General features: G+C 40.7%; 2 protein-coding genes across 5 annotated transcripts in view; one reads left to right on the top strand and one right to left on the bottom strand.

Annotated features, from left to right (window-relative positions):
* Positions 1 to 1,411, top strand: part of Rfc1 (replication factor C subunit 1) — a 70,858-nt gene extending 69,447 nt beyond the window's left edge. For both annotated transcript variants that reach the window (XM_013356238.3, XM_040292540.2), the window contains one exon: positions 867 to 1,411. In XM_013356238.3, the coding sequence (XP_013211692.1) occupies positions 867 to 950 (84 nt within the window). In that variant the 3' untranslated portion in view covers positions 951 to 1,411. The remainder of the gene's footprint in view (positions 1 to 866) is intronic.
* A 1,694-nt stretch (positions 1,412 to 3,105) lies between these two features.
* Positions 3,106 to 21,734, bottom strand: part of Wdr19 (WD repeat domain 19) — a 73,385-nt gene continuing 54,756 nt past the window's right edge. For 2 of the 3 annotated variants that reach the window (XM_005319916.5, XM_040292539.2), the window contains 9 exons: positions 20,117 to 20,194; positions 18,306 to 18,402; positions 16,372 to 16,496; positions 13,073 to 13,154; positions 11,495 to 11,645; positions 9,836 to 9,959; positions 8,992 to 9,068; positions 8,233 to 8,357; positions 3,106 to 3,390 (listed from right to left, as the gene is read on the bottom strand). In XM_005319916.5, coding sequence (XP_005319973.3) covers positions 8,249 to 8,357; positions 8,992 to 9,068; positions 9,836 to 9,959; positions 11,495 to 11,645; positions 13,073 to 13,154; positions 16,372 to 16,496; positions 18,306 to 18,402; positions 20,117 to 20,194 — 843 coding nt within the window. In that variant the 3' untranslated portion in view covers positions 3,106 to 3,390; positions 8,233 to 8,248. The remainder of the gene's footprint in view (positions 3,391 to 8,232; positions 8,358 to 8,991; positions 9,069 to 9,835; positions 9,960 to 11,494; positions 11,646 to 13,072; positions 13,155 to 16,371; positions 16,497 to 18,305; positions 18,403 to 20,116; positions 20,195 to 21,734) is intronic. The other variant, XR_013425761.1, reaches the window with a different exon arrangement.

Raw genomic sequence — 21,734 nt, 5'->3', positions numbered from 1 at the left:
TTTTGCCTTTCTGTTATATGTGTTTTGCTGTAGTCATTGAATTGCCTGTAGAACTTTCTCAGAGCTAATTTGATATTTCCTTGTCATTGGCTAGGAAAGAGTACAATTAGTCATGGTATCAGCTCAGTATTGACAGCTGACCAAGGCAAAGGAATCTAGTCTGTGTCCTCCTCTGTCCTTTGGTGTGTGTATGCTCCTTGCCTCTTATTTTTGTGTTGTATATGCAAAGTAGGAATAGTGATCTTTTCCATGGATCTTGTTCTGCCTTATTTAGACATAAGATGTAGTCTTCCTTTCTCCTCTTCCGCCTTTACAAAATGAGTGTGTTTAGATCTCCAGTCTGAAACTAAAAAGGAAATTCTTCATGTAAGCGTTACCATATTTGGCTGGTATGGTGGTGCATGCCTGTAATTCCAGTGACCTGGGAGGCTGAGGCAGGAGGTTTATAAGTTCAAAGCCAGCCTCAGCAACTTGGTGAGCTGCTTTCACAAGGAAAAAAAGGTGGGGGATGTGGCTCAGTGGTTAAGTGCCTCTGGGTTCAAATCTCTGGTACCAAAACAAAAAACTAACAAAAAAACTTATCTGTAAATTAACTTTTGCTTATTTTGCCTTCCATGGGGAATGTATCTTAGTTTTAGATGGATAGCTTCAGTTTTTACTGCTGTCTTTGAAAAGTTTAACTAGCCTAGTTGTTGTTTAGAGGCAAGCTCATCAGAGGCAGCAGTAGTTCAAGATCTAGATGTTTGCAGCCTCTCTTCTTTTTAAATTCAGCTGCAGATAAAGATGAGATTTATTATAAAGAAGCTTGTTTCATTTACTCATGAACACAGCTACTAACTACTTTGTGCATCTTTTTCCTCCAACAGAAAAAGACAAAATCTCCAAAGCCTTCAAAACCAGAAAAAGATAAGGAGTCCAAAAAAGGAAAAGGAAAAAGTTTGAAGAAATGAAACCATTTTTTCACCAACAGCCACTTTTTATCTACCCTCCTGACTAGTCCAGCTGGTCTAGAGCAAGCCTCGTTTTTTCCAGGGGAGCCATGTTTAGCATAATGGGATGACATGGTGGTCCCATTCCAAAGGCAGCACAGCTGGGATGTAACCGGTATGCTCGTGCACACCTCTCATAGAGGTCTGTAGGACTATGTGGGTGCTCCACTGTCTCCTGCCAATCTAATTAGATTGTTGTACTTCAGATGACTGTGTATATAATTAGAACCAGAAACTGCATGTGGGCTTTCGTGCCAGATTTTCATTAACAATGATAAACCTGGGAGCAGTGGTATGAAGGTATCTTTTGTAGGTTTAAAAATTTATCCTAATGGCCTTTATAGGACCAATGCTGATTTTTTTTTAAAGGTAATTCTTATTATGTGGTGAAATTTTGTAAATAAATCAATACAAAACATTCACCACCTAGAACTGGGTATTCTTTGTACATTGTCAAGCATCTTACAAAGTATAAATTAGGAATAAAAATGTTCCACATGATACATGTATAAATTTTTCTCAAGATTGTCATCTTGTACAGCAAAATAGTATGTTGGTATATTACTTTCCTTATTAGTTTGCAAATGAGTGGATTAAAAGCTCATTATATTCTGTACTAACCAGTTGTGTGAAACATGACTGGTAGTTGAAGAGCCAGAGCTGGAATTTCCAGCTTCCCTCCCTCTAGTGCTGACCACAGTCATGCACCTTTCTCATGGAGAGGCCCTCTTTGTAGAGGGTGGGGCCATAGGATTGCCAGGCGTGCCCGCCTTTGTGCATCTCATTAGGTTCAAACCAGTAGGGCTCAGGCAGGGTTTCTTAGGCTTACTTTGGCTGTAGATGGGGTTCTTCCTGTGATGGATCTGTTGGAACTTCAGGCTGTACCTAGAGATATGCTTGCCAGTGGCTCTGAAGGTTATGGATCTAACCTGGAATTTAGTTTTGTAGCTATTTTTTTGATCTTGTCAGAAATGCTCAGAGGTGTGCGCTGCCTCTGTGAGGTATATGCTAAAAGGAATATAAAATAAGGATAGTGTTAACCTGCCTTCAAGGATTGATAATCTTGTTTGGGAGATTGGACAAAGTTCTGGAGACTTTTTAAGTATCTTTAATGGAGATTAATTCATTATGAAAATAAAATTTGCCTTAAGCCTTTACCCACTGAGCCATGCTCTTCTTTGTTAAAGCCAGGCTTGGAACTTTTCAGTTTCAGTGAAAGTTATTTCACTAGTAGGGTGAAGATGGTCTTCTCATGCATATTCTTCTTGCATTTCTATTCTTTTTGAATAGCAAGTCATGTCTGCCCAGTTATTTTGTACACTCTGGAAAGGGCCTCTTTGGAGCCAGAACAAATAGTGTCCTTTACTGTTCATTATGAAGTTCTGAACATGTGTACAAGAACATCTATTTTAGAAATTATCAATGTGCTATTTAATATATGAGGATGACAGTGTAGATCTAATTCTTCTTTGCTGTCCTCATAAGTGGGGGATTATGTGTGGGTTTTATGTCAGTAAATTGTAATGAATCACTTTGGCCAAAGGCCTCTGGCTTGTCCTGCTGGCCATTAGGAGGGAAGGACAGGTCATAAAGCTGGAAGCATCATACAGGCAGGCTGCTTAGATGCTATAAAACATTATTGGCCCTGCGGGCCCTCGCCTCAGCTTAGGAGGGCCATAAATGTAAAACTGTGTGATTTATTCAGAGGTGACTCATTTCTGTTAGCTGTTTAGACTTTGATGACATTGGCTAAGATGGCAAGGAAGTATATACTGAAGTTGCAGGAAAAGTATGGTCCCTTGCAGCCTGTTTGTGTGGTGTACATGATACGAGGAAGGAACTGTCACACCTCCTTGGGAAAGATTCCAAGTTATGGGTGTTTTTAGGAGAAGTCAAACAATTTGTGACAAATTCCGTAGTGTGCAGTAGAATGACAAAAATTTTACTGTGTTTTGATTCTGGGACTGATTCTGCTAAAAGCCTTGATTTGTATGAACATATTTCATGATTTTTTATACTTAATATATATATGTACTATCAAAACTTCACAATGTGCTTGAAAGCTACCTTCATCATCTCTTTTTCTGTCTTTAACTCCAAGAAAACAGTACAAATATCTAGTCAATAATTTTATTTTAAAGGAGATATTCAAAATATAAAAGTAATCAAAAACTAAGTATTTACAATTACGTTATAGGTTATTATTAAAATGTAAAACTTTGAAGAGGAAATATACAAAGTATAATAAACAACACTATTATATGTCACTTTTGCCAAGTGCTGACTTGGAGAGGTCACCTCTGTTTCTTTTTTGTGTATCTATGAAGAATCATCTCTTAAGTCCATTGGGGTGGAAACAGTCTCCTGTGGAAAAATTACTATCTTCTCAGGAACACTGTATCTAGAAAAGACAAACACATGCCTTCAGAAGGGTTTCAGGTAATTACTAGCATTTAATAATCAAGCCACATTCTCTGCTTATTTCTGAACTATGGAACAAGAACCCTACATTCAAGCTTGAAATTTCCAATCTATAATCAGTATTGAGTTTCAGTATTGGCCTTGTAACTGACTAATGTGTGGCAAGCTTCTAAGCCTTTATTGTAAATTGAGAATGATGCTGATGCTGATGATGGCCATACTGGGAAGAATGAGAAAATGCAGAATGAATCCTCAGCAAACTACAGAGAACATAAATAATTAAAGATTGCTTATCTAAAGGAACCAGTGAACAATGGCTTCAACCAATATTCATTGTTTAAAAGACACAGTGACTTTTTAAAAAGAGAGTGCATAATCATAATTCACTGAAGACATTCACTAAAAGAAATTAAAAAAAAAACACACCTAGTCAAATAGTCAAATTCTAAAAACAGAGAATATATTGAATGCAGCCACAGAGAAAATGGTATACACAGGGAACAACGATGGTTGACATTGGACAAGTATCTTTTAAGTACTGTAAGAAATAAACAACAACAAAACCCCCAAACCAGAATTCCTTATCAAGTGAAAATATCCTTCAAAATTGAAGGAAAGTAAAGACAGAGAAATAGTCACTAACAAACCTGAACTTGAAAGAAGTGCTATAGGAAATTCTTTAGGCTGAAAGCAAATAATACCATGTGGAAATCTGGATTCAGGAATGCAAGAATATCATGGAAATGGCAAATAGGTTGGCAAGTATAAGGCTATATCCATATTTTTTCCTGTAATTTCTAAGACATGATAAAGGAAAATAATAATATAAGGTTTATAAGTGTGTATGTATATTTGTGACATAGGCTACTGACCAAGTAAAAAGTTTTGCAAAGGTATATAGATAAAAGGTCAACAGAGGAATCAAGTGAAATACTTAAAAAAAAAAAAGAATTGGATTATGAATAGAAGGCAAGACAAAAGTAATGAAACAGTATACCTAAATTCAACATAACACTTGAAAAAGAAATTAGAACAACAAAAAAAAATTACAGACCAGTATCCTTCATAAACTTAGACACAGTATTCTCAGTATAAGCAAAATAATCCAGAAGTACATAAAAAGGGAAATTATCATGATCAAGTGAATATATCTCCTAAATAAAAGTTGATTTTAACACTCAAAAATAAGTATAATTTATATTAATGGGATAAAGGGGGATAAATTTATCATCTTAATTAATACAGAAAATTCATTTGAGAAAATTCAAAACTCAGCCAACTAGGAATAAAAGGAAACTTTTGTAATTAAGATAGAAGACCTCTCATTAAATTTTTTTTTTAGTTGTCAATGGACCTTTATTTTTCATTTATATGTAGTGCTGAGAATTGAACCCAGTGCCTCACATAAGCTAGGCAAATGCTTTAGCACTGAGCTACAACCCCAGCCCCATAGAAGGCCTCTCTTAAAAACCTTACAACTAATCACAATGGTCGAATACTGAATGCTTTCTCCCAATACCCGAAATAAGACAAAGATGTTGCATTGTACTAGAGATCCTAGCTAATGCAATATGGGAAGAGAGAGAAATAAAAGTCATAAATATTAGAAAGGAAGAAAAATTTTTTTGTCTGTTGACATGCTTATTTACATAGACAGTCTGAAAGACTATACACTATGATATAAAACATAAATTTATTTATGGTGGCACATGTCTGTAATCACACTATTTGGGAGGCTAATGCAGGGATATTGCTAAATCAAGGCCAGCCTGGCCAATTTAGACCTTGTTTCCAAATAAAAGGGCTGGTGGTACAGTGGTAGAGGGCCCCAGGTTCAACCCCTAGTACTAGGGTAGGAAGCAGGCTGCAAGATGCAAGGTCAGGATACGAAAATCCACTGCATCTTTCCATATCAATGGAAAATAAAAAATTCCATATCAAAGTCTCAAATTCCTTGGGAATAAATTTAACGAAAGACTCCTGTACTGAAAGTTACATTGTCAAAAGGAATTTCAAGATTTTGAAATAAATGTAGGGCTATATTGGTAGATTGGTATATATTAAAGATGTCAGTTCTCAAAATGGTCTTCAGAATCAATGTAGTTTTGGCAGGCAGAATTCTAGAGTGACCCCCAAGATTCCCATCCTCAGTGTACACATCCTGTCTATATGGTACTTGGCTCTTAAGTGCGGGGAAGGGCCTGTGATTGTGGAAATAACCATGTTTGTCTATATTACATAAGGGATTCTGTAGGTGCAGTTAAGGTCCCCAGTCAGCTGACTGAATTAATCAATAGGACTTTAACCTAGGTGGCCTGACCTAATTAGGTAAGCCCTTTTAATAGGGTTTAGACTTTCCCTGAAGGGAAGTTGTACATTGGAGAGATGCTCCTTTGCTGGGCTTTGAAGCATAATTTCATGTGTTAGGAAACTACCTCTAAGTGCTTAGGGCTTCAGTTCTCCAATCATGAACAACAGAATTCTGCTAGTGGTGAACCTGGAAGAGGACTTGAAGCCCATGAGTTCCAGCCAACATCATGACTATAGTCTTGTGAGACCCTGAGCAGAAGGCCCAGCTAAAAAGCTATGCTTAGACACTGACTCACTGATAATAAGTGTATGTTGTTTTAGGATGCTGTACAGCAGCAGCAACTAAAGGAAATCCCAATCTTAATTTGACAAGCTGATTAAGACATTATAAAGATAAAAAGACCAAGAGTGGACAAAATAATCTTGGGAAAAAACAATAAAAGTTGGAGCATCCACAGTACTTCAAGACTTTAATATACCAACTATAAACCTAAAATAATTGAAACAATGTAGTGTTAAAATAATGAACAAATCCATCAGTCTAAAAACAGCCACAATTAAAACCTAACTGATTTTTCAGTAAAAGCATCCAAGTAGTTCAACGAGGAAAGGAAAGACCTGCTAACAGATGGTACTAGAAGACTGAATCTATCTACTTGGTATTTGTGTGGGGGGATGGATGAGACAGCCTCTCCTCATTATAGACAAACATCCTCTCAAGATGAGTCACAGATCTAGAGTTGCTAGAAGAAAACAGGAAAATGTGATCCTAACTTCAATGAGCAATTAAAAATAAGGGTAGGACACAGAATAACTATGAAATTAAAGAACTGATAAACAAATTCATTAATATCTGCTATCCAAATGCCCATTCAGAAGCAGAAAGCCAGAGTGGGAGGAAATATTTTCAAACATGTTTGATGAACAATTTGTGACTAGAATAAATAATTTTGACAGTTCAAAAAGATAACAACCCCTATGATTATAGATATCAATTTGTTTCACTATAGTTAAAAGTTAAAAGACAGATAACCTAGTGAAGATAGAAGAGTCTTCTCAATGAATATCTGGGACAACTGGATTATCTACACAGAAAAGGAGGAGGATCCATACCACTTAATGGATCAAAGACGACCTCAATGTAAGAGTAATGATTATGAGTTCCTAAAAGGAAACGTAAGTGTAAATTTCATGACCTTGGATTAAGGAATAGTTTTTTTAGATATGAGAGCAGTCAAAGAAAGAAATTGGAATTCACAAAGTAAACTTGTGACTCAGATATTAAAGAAGTGAAAACAAACCAATCCCAGGAGGAAAGTATTTGCAAATCATATCTGATAAAATGTATTTAGAACATATTCTAAAAGAACTCATAACTCAACAACAAAATAAATGGGCGAAGGACTTGTAGATCTTCAAAGAAATAAACAGGAAAAGAGATTCCACATCACTTGCCACTAAGGAAATGTAAATCAAGATCTAATGAAATATTACTTTACACCCAGCAGGATGATTGCAATCAAAGAGCAGATGGTAACAGGTATGAGTGAGCATGTGGAGAAACTAGAGCCTCGTACATTGCTGATGGGAATGGAAGATGGTGCATCCCCTGTGAAGAGTCTGGAGTATTGGAGAACAGCAGAAAGGTCAATGGGCTGCAGCATAGTGAGCAAGAGGAATAATCTGAGATGAGACAGGAGGAGGAGGCTGGGGCCAGCTCACCACCTGTAGGCTCTTCTAAAGCCACTGATGGGTTCAGGAAGGGAACTAGATGCTGGAGGTGGACTGATGGGGGTGGGGGTAAGGGTGAGATGAATCAAGGTCACCTCTCCAGTTCACATCCTGACCAGCTGAGTGGAGGGAGCTGCCCCTAGCAGAGATAGAGAAAGGTAGGGAAGACCTGGAGAGAACAGGTTGTGGTCAGAGACCTGGAGTTTCCTCCTAAGGTTAAGTTTGAGATTCTGTGTCAATTATAATAAAAGAATATTTTCTTTTACTAAAAGAATCTCATGATTTTTAGTAGGGCTTTTGGCTTCCAAGCTAGAGACTACATTTTCTCCTTCTGCACTATGTAGCCATGTGAGTAAATCCTTGTCAATGGAGAACAGCACAAGTATGTGTAGCTTCCACTTGACAAAACTGAGACTTCGAAAGAAAAACAAATGGGAATTTTTCAAATCTCTGGAAGCCAAAACTTTTTAGAGCATATTCTCCTGAATTATATCAGTAATATCCACTTTCATTAGGAGGCTCTAGTTTTAATGAATTGATTAGAAAGAATTCTATGTGACTTGATACAGCGAGTTCTAGTTGCTTTTCGTGATTCTCCTTGGCCAAATAACTTTTGTCACTGGCAACTATATTGCCTGCATTTTAGCATTAAAAAAAATTCATCAAAGGTTTCTTGTCCAATTATTCAGATCTAAAAATACATGATACACAAAAAGAAGTGAACGCCATTACCAAGTACCAGCTGTGTGTGCTCTGGAACATGAGAGAATGGTGCCCTTACCTGCACGTGCTGCCCACTATTCCATCTCTGTTCGAAGGTACTTGGTACAGTCTGAAATGTTCTTCAGCTGAGCAGAATCTAATCTTTCTGAACACATAGGACATGTGCTTTCATGGTTTAACATGCTGTTTTGGGGAGGGAAATTCAGAGTAAGGTAGTTGTACAATATTCCTTTACCTTTGGGTAATTCTAGTGTAAAAAGCAGCTATTTTCTATCTTTACCTCATAACTCATGGAATTTAAGAATTAGAAATATTTATCAGGTGTGGTGGTGCACACCTGTAATCCCAGTGGCTTGGGAGGCTGAGGCAGGAGGATCATGAGTTCAAAGCCAGTCTCAGCAAAAGCAAGGTGCTAAGCAACTCAGTAGGTGAAGTTTGAGATACTGTGTCAATCAATAATAATAAAAGATTATTCTTTTTTCCTGAGCCACATCCCATCCCTAGTCCTTTTTATTTTTTATTTTGGAACAGGTTCTCAATAAGGTGCTGAGGCTGGCTTTCAACTTGCAATCCTCCTGCCTCGGCCTCTACCTCAGCTTTCTGAGTCACTGAGATTACAGGTGGGCACCACCATACCTATTGAAAGATCCTCTTAAAGATAATGGTCCATAGGTCATAGAAGTTTCTTTCAGGAAGACAATTTGGGTCTTTAGGGGTATTTAGGAACATGAAACATAAGGAGACTTCAGAATAAAGAAGTGAAAAAAAAAGGCCTGTTTTTGTATAAAATTGTGACTGTGAAAGGATGCACACTTACGTCTTAAATTCTGAATATAGTGCAGGAAAGTCACAATGTGGACACACTGTCCAGTCATTTTTCAACATGTGCCGGCCCTGGAAACAGTACATTTAAGAGTAAAATTCATCTTTGTATTATAACAATTACAATTAAAGCCAGGCCTCTAAATTATGAAATTATTGCTATTTCCTATAGGTGTGTAATTGCCTAGAAAGAGATGGTATCAGAAGTACCAGATTCATGTTTAAAGACAGAATAATCTTCAGTTTTTTTTACATCATTACCTGAATTTATTTTCCTTTATAACAGAGTTTACAGTGATGAACAAATAATTTTTTGACAGTTGGTTTTAATAAAAACTACCAGTGGGCTGGGGCTGGGGCTCAGTGGTTGAGCACTTGCCTAGTACGTGTGAAGCAATGGGTTCAACCCTCACCAAAATAAAACAACAACAACGCTAAACTACCATTTATGAAATGCTGTCGCATGTCAGATGTTATCGTAAGACCTTGTTAGGACATGTTATCTTTTCAGTCTAGTCAATCTCAGTAGGAAGGTCTTATTACAGATGCATGTAGCAAGGTACAGGAAATGGCACCATGTTGTGGTCTAGTAAGTGTTAGGAAAAACTTTGAGCCCACAGCTGCCGATCCTCATCTGCCCAGCTGCCCTGCAGTGCATTCTGGCCAGTGCCCTAGCTTACATATGCTTTGAACATAACTTCCAACTTTGCTGACCATGAAATTGTATGCTAAGTGTGACAGGAAACTGGAAGGATAGGATTATTTCAGAAATGAAGAAAATGCAGAAGTATATCAAGTATTCAAACGAAAAGGGAAACTATTATCATAAAGAAACTTACTGTTGCAATGCAATAGGGGATGTTGTTTTTACATCCAGGACAGAGGAGTTCACACTCTGGGAGAAGAAATTCGCAGTATGGACACGGGGTCGTGGCCTCTTCTGTCTCAGATGTATCAGGCCTCCTGTGGAGGAACCATCACATGTCATTTACAAACACATTTCATAGAACATGGATAGCAAAAAGCACACTTGGAAAGGACTGTGTAACTACCAGTTTCTTCACAGGCAGACAGAGATTGGAGATGCTTCTCAGCTCCCTGCCACCCTTGATCCCGCTGTAGGGAAGAGAGAGAACCCAGGATTGCCCAGGTTCAGGAGTTAAAGAGTTCACAGACACAGGGAGGACTTGCTGTGTCACTGCAGCAGTGAGCTTGATATTTTCCCTCTTTTCCTTTTTGTGTAGCTGAAGGGTTTTTTTAACGGCTCTCCAGCACTGTTCCAACAGAACTTGGTGACAGTGGGAGAGTTCTAATTTTGTGCTGTCCAGTACTGTGGCCACGAGTCATATACTTGATATATGTGAGGAACTAAGTTTCAAAGTTTATTTCCATTTTAATTAATCTTAATTTAAAGAGCCATATGTGGCTACTGGGTGCCATTTTAGACCACACAGCTGTGGACCACTCACTCATGTGTGGAGAATGACAATCGTCTCCTCAAAGCCAGGGCCTTGGCCAGCCTGCTCTACCTGTCCTCCATTTTGCAGTTGTTCTCCCCTTCCACGCTGGAAAGCGTACTGGGTCAGATTGATTTGGTGTGAAGCCATTAAACTTGTTAGCTTTTAAAAAAGGGTGTGTTCAGGTAGGCCCACCCAGTTTAGAAGTTCACGTGTTACCTGCTTCCATTTTCCTTGGCTGAGGCCTGGGTCACGTTTGTGGTACAGCTGGGTCCCTGGTCATACTGTGACTAATCGGTATCCTAAGTGTCATCACTACTCTGGACAAGTTGTTTAGAACTGCTGCATGATCCCAACTAATCTTTCCTTTTGTAGACGGTATTGCTACCTTTTCCTAGTTTTCTGACCAGGCCACTAGCCTCCTTTCTGAAGCGAGGACATGCCTTATGTGCCTTTGAAAATGCACAGGATTTGGACTCGACTGGCAAAGGGCTGTTACAGAGTTTCTCACACTGAGAATGTCCACTAGTTTATTTATTCCCCTGGCAGATGCTCCTTGCTAGTAGCCATTCATTCTCTCCTTCCTTGGTAAGAGAACTTGTTTCCACTCGGTAGTATGTTGTGTGGCAGAGCTGGCTAAGGAGGTGAACTGGGAGTCCTGAGGACGATGCCTTTCTGAATAACCAGGCAAAGGCCCTTCCTTTAATTCCTGTCCTTCTTCCCTCCTTGAATGGGAATGTGATGTCTGTAGGTGTGGCAGCTATCTTGCAATCAAGAAGAGGAGACTTTCATCTTGTGGATAGCACAGCTGGATCTGTGCTTGGTGGTATCAGGACACAGTGGCACCAGCCCTGAACCATGATGCCTTGTGCAAGAGTCACATAAATCCTGACTTGTTTCAAGATTTTCTGTGCTTTGTAGCTGAATATAATCCCTTACCTGCTGTCTACTTTCTTATTGAGCCTGCGCATTAGCAGCTCCATTTTGAAAAATACCTCTGGGCAATGGGATTAGAGAGTAGAAATGGCTGTCTCTGCCTACCTGACCATTGCCTCGATCTTCTTTTTGTATTTGGCATCTATTTTGTTGCGGTACTCGGGCCTCATCAGCATAGCTGCAAAGCTGAAAGCAGAGTTCTTCAGGCCTGCCCGGTGACACTCGATCACAGTAGACGTCAGGATGGGCACAATGTCTGCAATACAAATGCAACAGAGAAAGCACATGGCTCCCGTTCTCAGGGCACGGGCGTGACTCCATCCCTGGTTGCTAGAAAAACAGGATCACACTCATCCAAGCTTAGCTTTTTCTGCAAACACCCACACGTGATATGTTTAATAAGGAAAGGACACCACCGTGTAGTCAGGCTAACTGATGTATTTCCCTTGATTAACTTGTTGCTCTGGGACACTGGGACCAACAACCCTTGAGGTGACACTGGGGTGAGGCTCCTTCCACACCTGAGATTTTTCGCATCTGACAGGATTGCTGATAAATGGGTCTGGGAAGTTAATAACTTTATGCACTAATCTTTCTGCAGGCACCTAATTCTTCCTTCAGGATAGATAATCAGAATTACTGACTCAAAGAACATGACCTTTTAAAAATGACTCACTACTAGTAGACAAACTGCTTCCTAGAAAGGCTACATCAGCTTCATTCCCACCAGCATGCATGAGAGGGCTTGTTCTGTCCTACCCTTTGCCAAATGGTATTAAGTCCTTTTCTGTAACAAAAATACATTTAGAGAATGGGTTGGTGAGATTATGACCCATAGGCCAGATCTGGCCTTCTGACTTTGTTATGACCCATGAACTAAGAATGGTTTCTACATTTTAAATTGCTGAAAAGAGATCAAAAGAATAATATTTTGTGGCATGTTAAAATTTTATGATGTTCCAAGATTTCTGTGTCTAAAAAATAGTTCTGTTGGAACCCAGCCCTGCTCATTCATATATGTATTGTTCATGCAAAAATGTCAGAGTCGAATAGTTGAGGGACAAAGGACCCACAAAACCTAAAACATTTAACATGTGATCCTTTATGGGAAAAAATAGGTAGATATCTGTCCTATTATGGTACAGAGTCTTATCCATTTAAGAATATTGTCATGTCATGTCTTTTGGAATAACAGAACCTTTTTCAGAGATCATATCCTACTGTAGTTGTGAACACAGAATCAAACTTTTTAACTGACAATGTGATCTTGGGCAGATGGATGTTATTTTTCACTTTCTTTGCCCCAGTTTGCTTGTTATGTGGAGAATGGCCCCCATGTGTGCAGAAGAGTAGCCACGTGTTCATGCTGGAGACGTTATCCTTCGACTAGACCTGCTCAAATGGTTGGCCCTTGACTTATATCTGGGAAACTGGATTTAGGGAGAGTTCCCACCATTTCCAGAACTGATGAGTAGCTCCATGTGCCTAAAAATCTTTGTACAAACAATGTGGTTTATGTGGATATTTGTTTCCTAGGAGGCTGGAAATTTTGGTACATGCCAGGCAGGGATTACCTGTATACATAGTATATAAAACACTGGCTGGCAGCTGAGTCTGTGAGTGTAGATCTCAAAGTGCACTAGGGTGGACGGGTGGATAGTGAGCTCTTCACACAGTACTTACGTGATGGAAATTTGCTAATGTTGTTGGCCACTCGAATGAGCATGCGTGCCCCTTTCATGTGATCTCCATTTTTAACATGAATCTGAAATAAATGATACATTTTATTCTTACAGGCAACCCCAATTCATGCTTTGTTCCCCTAAACAACTTATTATTATTATTATTGGTACTGGGGATTAAACTCAGGAGCCTCATCCCACTGAGCCACATCCTCAGCCCTGTTTATATTTTATTTAGAGACAGGGTCTTGCTGAGTTGCTTAGGGCCTCGTGAAGTTGCTGAGATTGGCTTTGAATTCACAATCCTCCTGCCTCAGCCTCCCAAGCAACTGGGATTACAGGCATGCGATGCACCACCTCACCTAGCCCAAACAACTTCTTGATTGTGGCCCAGGACAGGGCCATTACGAGGTCCTTACAGCCTTTCTGGGCTGATACCACTGGCAATTTCTCCCTTACTACTTCTCTTTCAAACAGCTGCTGCCTGCCACAGTGCCTTAGGTCTCACCTCTTCTATTCTATGCATTTTACTCTGCTCTAGACCCTTGACATGAGTTCAAATCCCTGGTCCATCTCTTACTGGCCATTATTAGAGGACTGTTAGTAGTAGTTAAATTTAGATGCTTGATCTGAAATATTTTGAAAAGTGACTTCTTAGATGGTACACGTACTTTCTATTTCATGGTTGTCAGTAGGCTCATGTCTGAAGTCCAGTTGGGTTGCCGTAGCCTGAGTGCTTAACAACTAATCCATTCCCCACAGTTCTAGAGCCTGGGAAGCCCAAGATCAAGGTGCTAGCTTCCCGTTCCTGTGTGAGGGCTCTCTTCTTGACTCATGGATGGCCTCCTTCGCACTGTAGCCTCATGTGGGCTTTCCTACATTTATGTACACAGAGGGGAAAAGGCAATGGCAGATGGAAGATCTGAGGTGGAAGGGTGTGGGTAAGATGAGGTGAAGCTGCAGAATTGGCAAAAGCCTGGCCAAAAAGCCACTGCAGTCACCCAGTGTGAGGTGAGGGGGCCCATAGAGGTGGGAGAGTGGGGATGGAGAGAAGTATAGTAGTCCCCTTCATCCACCGCTTTGCTTTCTACAGTCTTAGTTCCCTGCAATCCACCTTGGTCCAAAAATATGCACCTTTGTCTACTCTTGAGTGACCACATTCACATAGTTAGAATATATTGCTATGAATGTTCTATTTTATTAGCTATTGTTGATCTCTTATCTGAAGCAGGGGAAGCCCTTCCTGCTCATTCTCCACCACCTTCCACTGACTCTGGGCCTCAACACTGCCCAGCTGAGCCACCGACACCTGAATGTCCTAGGCTGTCATTAAGCCAAGCTCCCTATCCCAGCTCTGAGGAGAAAGCCGCACCACAGCCAAGTCCACATTTCTCTTGAAATGTGTGTGGATGAATCTTTCTTCAGTCCTTTGTGGCAAAGATACCTTGACATTTGTGCATCAATGTATTCTTCCTTGAGAGGGTCTGATAGTTTGCTTTAGATACTATAAGCAGTCAAAGACCTAGAAAGCCTTGGAAATGCTTGGTGAGAGATTAGAGCTGAGGGGAAGAGTCACAAGGGTGCTCTCCAGCGAGAAGGGAGGAGAATGTCTGGATGGAATGGAAGGTGTCAGCCCTGGGGGCCAGAGAAGAAAAGGACTCAAGCAGCATCCCATGGCGTATGGTGGTGGACAGCCTGGAAGAGGAATCTCTCCCTATTTTTTGCACCTCAGCTCCAACTGTTTCTAGCCTCCCTCAACACCTAAGGTTCCATTTTGCTTATCTGTGCTCCCAGGACACTGGCGTCACTTCTCACGTTGGCAGCTGAGGTAAACCTCCCTGTTTGCAGCCACTTTCTCTAGGAAAGAAGGATCCTGCTGCTCTGAAGGGAAGTGGACTCCCTGGGGGCTGTGTGTTGGAGTTCTAAATGCCTCTTCCTATCAATCAGCGCTGAGGACCCAGGTGTCTAATATGGTAGCCATTAGTCACATGTGGCATTTAATCTTTAAAATCACATGAAGCGGGCTGGGGATGTGGCTCAAGCCGTAGCGCGCTCGCCTGGCATGCGTGCGGCTCGGGTTCGATCCTCAGCAGCACCACATACCAACAAAGATGTTGTGTCCGCCGAGAACTAAGAAAAAATAAATAAATGTTAAAAATTCTCTCTCTCTCTCTCTCTCTCTCTCTCTCTCTCTCTCTCTCTCTCTCTCTCTCTCTCTCTCTCCCCCTGTCCCCCTCTCTCACTCTCTCTTTAAAAAAAAAAAAAAAAAAAAAGCAAAAAAAAAATAAAATCACATGAAGCTAAAAGTTGAGTTTAGCAGTTACACAAGTGCTCCACAGACTGTCAGCTTTTGTACTGGACAGCACAGATATGGAACATTCTATCACCACAGGAAGTTCTACTGGACAGTGCTGACATAGTAATCAGGGTTTAAATCTGGTAATGTGACTATATGCCAAGTACTTTCAAGGTTACATGAGGTCCTATGGACTAGCCAGAGAACCAATTTATCACTAATATGCAAGGTACTTTGACCTAAGTAAAAATTTGGGAAAATACAAGTTAGATTCTGTCTGTACCTTTACAGAGATATGAGTGTACATATGGACATACCCATGCAAACATACAATAGTGATTTATATTATATGAATAACAGTGATTTATATTATATGAATAAGTACTTGAGATTTGCATGATCTATTTTGTTTCTATTGAAATTACTGATTAAAAAGCAATGTACAACTGGAAATAAATATGACCTAATTTGGTAAAACATTTGAAAACGTATGTACATGCATTTGAAGAAGCACAGAGGATATGTGCAACATAATGTTAACACTTATATCTGAGTGACAGACTTCAAGCCTGAATGATTGTTTTCACCAAACTTTCTATATTCTCAAAAAATTTTAATACATATTATTTTTCTATGTAGCTGAAAAATGAAACAATATTAAAAACAGTGAAATTTTGTAATTAATTAATTTAGAATTAATAAACTAACAATTACTGGATAAATAAAAATGTTTTAAGTAAATTTGTTTTATGGGCACAGCTAATATACCCATATGCTTCCAAATAAATACAATACAGAAAGACGCACACAGCAAAGCCTGCTCCTTTCATCCCTCCCGTCTGCTGGGGCTTGGGTCCTCTACGCCCTGTTACTTTAGCAAACCAGTTCTACCAGTCTCTTCAGTATGTCTCTCATTATTCTGCAGTGAACAGCTAGGCATTCTTTCTTTTCACACATAAGGCAGCGTATTGTAGCATTATTATGGGTCATTCCAAGGGCCTCACCTTCACCAGTATATAACTGTGCAGGATCATGAGGTTGGTGGCCATCTCAGAGGGAATTTTGATCTTCTGGGATTTAAGTTCTGCATACATGCTGAAGAGAACATCATGTGCATTCCGATAGTTTCCTTGAAAAAAGGCGGTAAAATGACATTACTGCAAAGGATGTCATCTGAGGACTTTTGTGGGCCCTCATTTTATAAGTGAAATTGCTAATGTTGTTTTTAGTAACATTTTAACCTTTTCTTCTACACAGTGACCTAGTAGTGTTTCCTGTTCCATGTTACTAACATCCAGCCAGTCCCTCAGGAGAAGATGCCCTCCCAGATGATTCACTCTTCCTCAGGGCAACCACCTGACCCCAAAGTCCGCTGGGTCATTGAGTTCTGAGGCCTTCAGATTCCGTCCGGCTCCCTTCCTCGTGCCTGCCACCAGTGCCTCTCATTTTCCTCCGGGCGGTAGTGTGCTAACCAGTGTTTCTCCTGAGCTTCATTCAGATGTCAGTGTCTTTCCAAAACTTCATGCCTCACCAGAAGCCTAACACCTCCAGGTCACACCCATGCAAAAACCCTCCAATGTGAATCCCTGAGCAGAGGATGGAGCCTGGCAGATCTGCCCCCCACCCGCTAGGGTCACTGCCTTCTCCTGCTGCTGCCCACCTGGGGATGTGATAGCCTGGCTGCCCCTCTCCCAGCACACCCCCTTTCTCCTCATCTTTCTCCTTTCCAACTCAGCTGGAGCTCTTGTTGCCACCCTCATTACCATCCTCCAACTGTCACTACCCCTAGCCTTTGGGATGCCCTGGACCCCCTCTCCTAGTGTCTTTTTTATTATATTTCTCTTTTCTAGTCTAGCACTTGTCAGCCTGAATAACAACTCAGAATTCACTTTTTTTCTCCCATCAAATTGTGAACCCTCGAGGGCAGAACTGTGGCCCAGTTCTGTATCCCGAGCTCCTAGCACACATCTGACAGGTGTGAAGTCAACATAAGGTGAATAAAGTACTCTGTTAGTTTATTGCATATTTCCTAGAATTGTGTTCCATATATATATATATATCTAATATCTAAGAGAACTGGCTTGCAAAAACTAGTGAAGAATTCTGACTTATTCAATAACTATTTACAAAGCATATAAGGGAACCATAGAACATTTGGAGTTTCCATAAGTAGTCCTGTAGATCACAAAGAACCAGGTCCATAGTAATACAGTATGATTATCTTCTACCATCTGATATCTCTTACACGGTTAAGGTCAAACACATGGAACTGAAAGGAAATGCCATTGTAGGAGGAGGCTGTGGGCTGGGAAGGTCAGAGGAGTCGTCCAGAGTCAGAACTGTAAGATTGCAAAGGTCGGCTGAACGAGTACCCCACAGGAGAAGGGTCAGTCCAGTTACTCCATGTCCCTCTGTGACAGCTATTATTTTATTTCTCTGAAACCTAGAAATGGCTACTTCCTACTTTCTTTCTTTCTTTTTTTTTGGTGCCAGGGAATGAACTCAGGGCACTTAACCTCTGAGCCACATCCCCAGCCCTATTATGTATTTTATTTAGAGACAGGGTCTCACTGAATTACTTAGCACCTTGCTAAATTGCTGGGGTTGGCTTTGAACTTGCAATTCTCTTGTGTCAGCCTCCTGAGCTGCTGGGATTACAGGCATGCACCACCGTGCCTGGCTATTTCCTTATTCTTTCGGATTCAAAGCATGTCTAAATTAGAATCTGCCTACTTTTTTTTTTTTCCTGTCAGAAAAGGGCTGCTTGGGGCTTGATTCTACCATCTATTTGGGTAGAAAAAGAACTGTTAGGGACTGGGACTGGAGGGGCGGCTCAGTGCTAGAGTACTGGCCTAATATGTGTGAGGCCTGGGTTCAAATCCCAGCACTATAAAAAGCCCAAACTAAAACAAACAAAATGTACATGTGAGGCACTTACCAGCAGACTGCTCTTCTCTGGCAATTATTATGGCGGTCCGGGCAGCCTCTCGGTACTGTTTTAGAGCCATGTACAAGCGGAACAGGTATTTGGCGTCCTATCATACAAACCGTTAGAGAAACATCACTTTCTTCATTAGCTAAGGGGAAAAACACCTATGATTCTACACTTAGAATCACATTCATCTGCCAGTAACTGAGAATTGATGCTGTTTTTAAAAACCCAATAAAGGAAAAAATAACTAGAAAAAAAAACACAATAAAGGAATTTATTCAGAGGTTCATATGTACCCAGTAACCCTTTAAGTACTTAAGAAATATTAACTCTGTTAAGTCCTTCGGCCTACCCCAGGAGAAATGGTTATTATTCTAATTTCATAGATGAGAAACGACACAATAGGAGAGGGGCAGAGCCAGGGTTTGGACCATTATGGTCTGGATTCCAAGTCTCTGTTCCCAACCCTGCTTCACAGAGGATCTTTATATATTTGGAGGGAAATGCATTCTTACACAATATACCAGCTTTCCAAGACTGAAAAAAAATTTAAAACTCATATAAATTCTCTGTTTTATACAAATTTTCTTTGGCCTTTGATCACTTTATTCCTATCCTAGTTTGAGACTTTTTCTTCTTTTTTTTTGGTACCAGGGATTGAACCCAGGGGTGTTTAACCACTGAGCCATATCCCCAGCCTGCTTAGTTTTTATTTTAAGTCAGGATATCACTAAGTTGCTTTGGGCCTCCCTATGTTGCTGAGGCTGGCTTTGAACTCATGATCCTCCTGTCTCAGCCTCACAGGCTGCTGGGATTACAGGCTTGTGCTTGAGAGCCTTTCATCGTGTATTTGATGCTGCTTTCCAGGTTATTGGAATAAGTGGACATAGTGGGAGGTAGTTTGGATCAGACCAAGGACCTGTGTCCTTTGGCAAGTCAATTTAGCTTCTCTGGGTCTCAGTGGCTTAATCTGTAAAATAAAGGAAATGGACTCAGGCATCTACCTGCTCTCCAGCTGTGATTCTGTACAGCCCTCTTTAAATCAGTGACTTGAGTGGTCAAGCAGCATTCCTTGACCATAAAATCAAGCGGGAGAACCGGTTCCTGGCATTCTAAAAGGCTGGCAAGTCTGTCCTCACCAGGACAGGGAGAAGACCAGTTTCTGCAGGAACTCTCAGGGAGTATTTTGAAAAGATAATCTTTGCAATTATTTTCTACTTTAAAGTGAGTTGTTTTTATGCTTAATATGATTTTTGTTAATGTCCATAATTTAAAAAATTCAAACAAAGCACACTGATTTTTAGGGATCAGTGAAACAGCGATTGTTTTCATAATTCCCAGCTAAACAAAACTAAAACAAAAGTCAAGGTGCTGGGGACTGTTTTCTGGAGGGATGCAGCTATTTCCCAGGTGGTCCACTAACTTGAAAGAGTAAATATACATGCTGGGCGCGGTGGTGCACACCTGTAATCCCAGCGGCTCGGGAGGCTGAAGCAGGGGGATTGCAAGTTCAAAGCCAGCCTCAGTAATGGTGAAGCACTAAGCAACTCAGTGAGACCCTGTCTCTAAATATTTAAAGTATAAAATAGGTCTGGGGATAGGCTGAGTGCCCCTGGGTTCAATCCCTAATACCCACCCACCCACCAAAAAAGAGTGAACGTCTGTAATATCCTCCAACACTTGGGTCTGTTTAGATGAGCTGCAGCTAATTTCAGAGACAAAATTTTCAAGCCCGTGTTCCAAAGCCTTGATAGCTGATAGGTGAAAGCTGGGCCGAATGAAGACATGAGCACCCCACAGAGCACAGCCTCCCCTACCTTGGGCAGGCCGTCACTCTCCCCCATCAGGTGGTCGATCAGCTGACTGGTCAGAAGTTCATCTTTGGCCTGGCCAACCTGTTTTGTAAAGAAAAAAACCCCAGCAAATCAGCACCTTAAGCCTAGCAGGAGGGGAGAAAGACAATCATTTGCTGTGGATGTGGAATAAAAGAGTACATGGAAGTATCTATAGTAAAATGCTGGAAACTATAGACTCAGAGTCTTTAGTTGCCAATAAAAATCCATTCTTAGAAACTGTAACTTTACTCAGCTGATGTTTCTTTGTACAGAGAATATGCTTCTTAGGTTTCAATAAAAAAATCTTAAGATCAGTGTAGCAACATCTTGCAAAAAGCAATGCATCTTGAGCACAAGACCTGAGCCTTTCACAGGTGCATCTCCCTAATCAAAACAATCTGAAATCTAAAACTTTTTGAGGGCCAACATGATGTCCAAAGAGTTTTGGATTTTGGAGCATTTCAGATTTTAGTATGCTAATTAATCTATGCCGGCATTCCAAAATCCAAAAGACTGAAATCTAAAACACTTCTAGTTCTAAGCATTTTGGGTAAGGGATATTCAGCTTGCACAACGTCGCCCTACTGAGTGCCTGGCCCTTGCAGTGGCTCTCTGAGGACACCCGTGCAGGCAGCTCGGTGTCAAGGAGCAGCCACAGAGCCCAGAGGGGGTAGGCAGCTGGGAAACTTGGCTGAAGTTCTGGTGGGGACCCTGGCTTACAGATCTCTTAGAAATCATCTCCACAAAGTTGAGAGTGAAACCACTGAAGTGGGGGGTATCGAGCAGGAAAACAGTGTGCCATACTGGAAGGTATGATGATGTTAGTGGCTTTAAAAGAAGAAAAATGGAGGGAGATCTCTTTTCCTTGTGTACATAAATGGAGGAAAGCCCACGTGAGGCTACAGTGCGAAGGAGGCCATCCATGAGTCAAGAAGAGAGCCCTCACACAGGAACGGGAAGCTAGCACCTTGATCTTGGGCTTCCCAGGCTCTAGAACTGTGGGGAATGGATTAGTTGTTAAGCACTCAGGCTACGGCAACCCAACTGGACTTCAGACATGAGCCTACTGACAACCATGAAATAGAAAGTACGTGTACCATCTAAGAAGTCACTTTTCAAAATATGTCAGATCTATGTCTGATCAAGTATCTAAATTTAACTACTACTTAGTAGGAAATACAGAGAAATTATGCCACAAGGATGTATCAGTTAAATCTAAATGTCAGAAATTCCTCAGGAAAAATGTCCCATTTTCTTAACAACTGAATGGCAGGGGCCAGGAGGTGGGGTTAGGAGATAGAGCAAAAGAGTGGAGTGGGGAGGGAGATTAAAAGAGGCATAGGGTACATCTACTAAACATAACACAAGGACTTTGTTGGAGACAGATGTGAACTAACCTGCTGTAAAAAAGCATTTATGTGAGAGTTGGGAAATTTGACCCCTAACTGGGCATTTGACATTATCAAGAAATCATTGTTGGAGCAATTGGGATCCTGATATAGTGCTGGTGAGAACAAGAAGTGGTGCAGCTGCTTTGGGAAACAGCTGTGCAGTTCATCAAAAATGTTAAACAGTTTGCATGTGGCCAAGCAATTCCACT

This window comes from Ictidomys tridecemlineatus, chromosome 9 (genome assembly GCF_052094955.1).
Source record: "Ictidomys tridecemlineatus isolate mIctTri1 chromosome 9, mIctTri1.hap1, whole genome shotgun sequence".
Lineage (NCBI taxonomy): Eukaryota > Metazoa > Chordata > Mammalia > Rodentia > Sciuridae > Ictidomys > Ictidomys tridecemlineatus.
The sequence above is the reverse complement of the archived record's forward strand: the minus strand, read 5'-3'. Positions and strand labels throughout refer to the sequence as shown.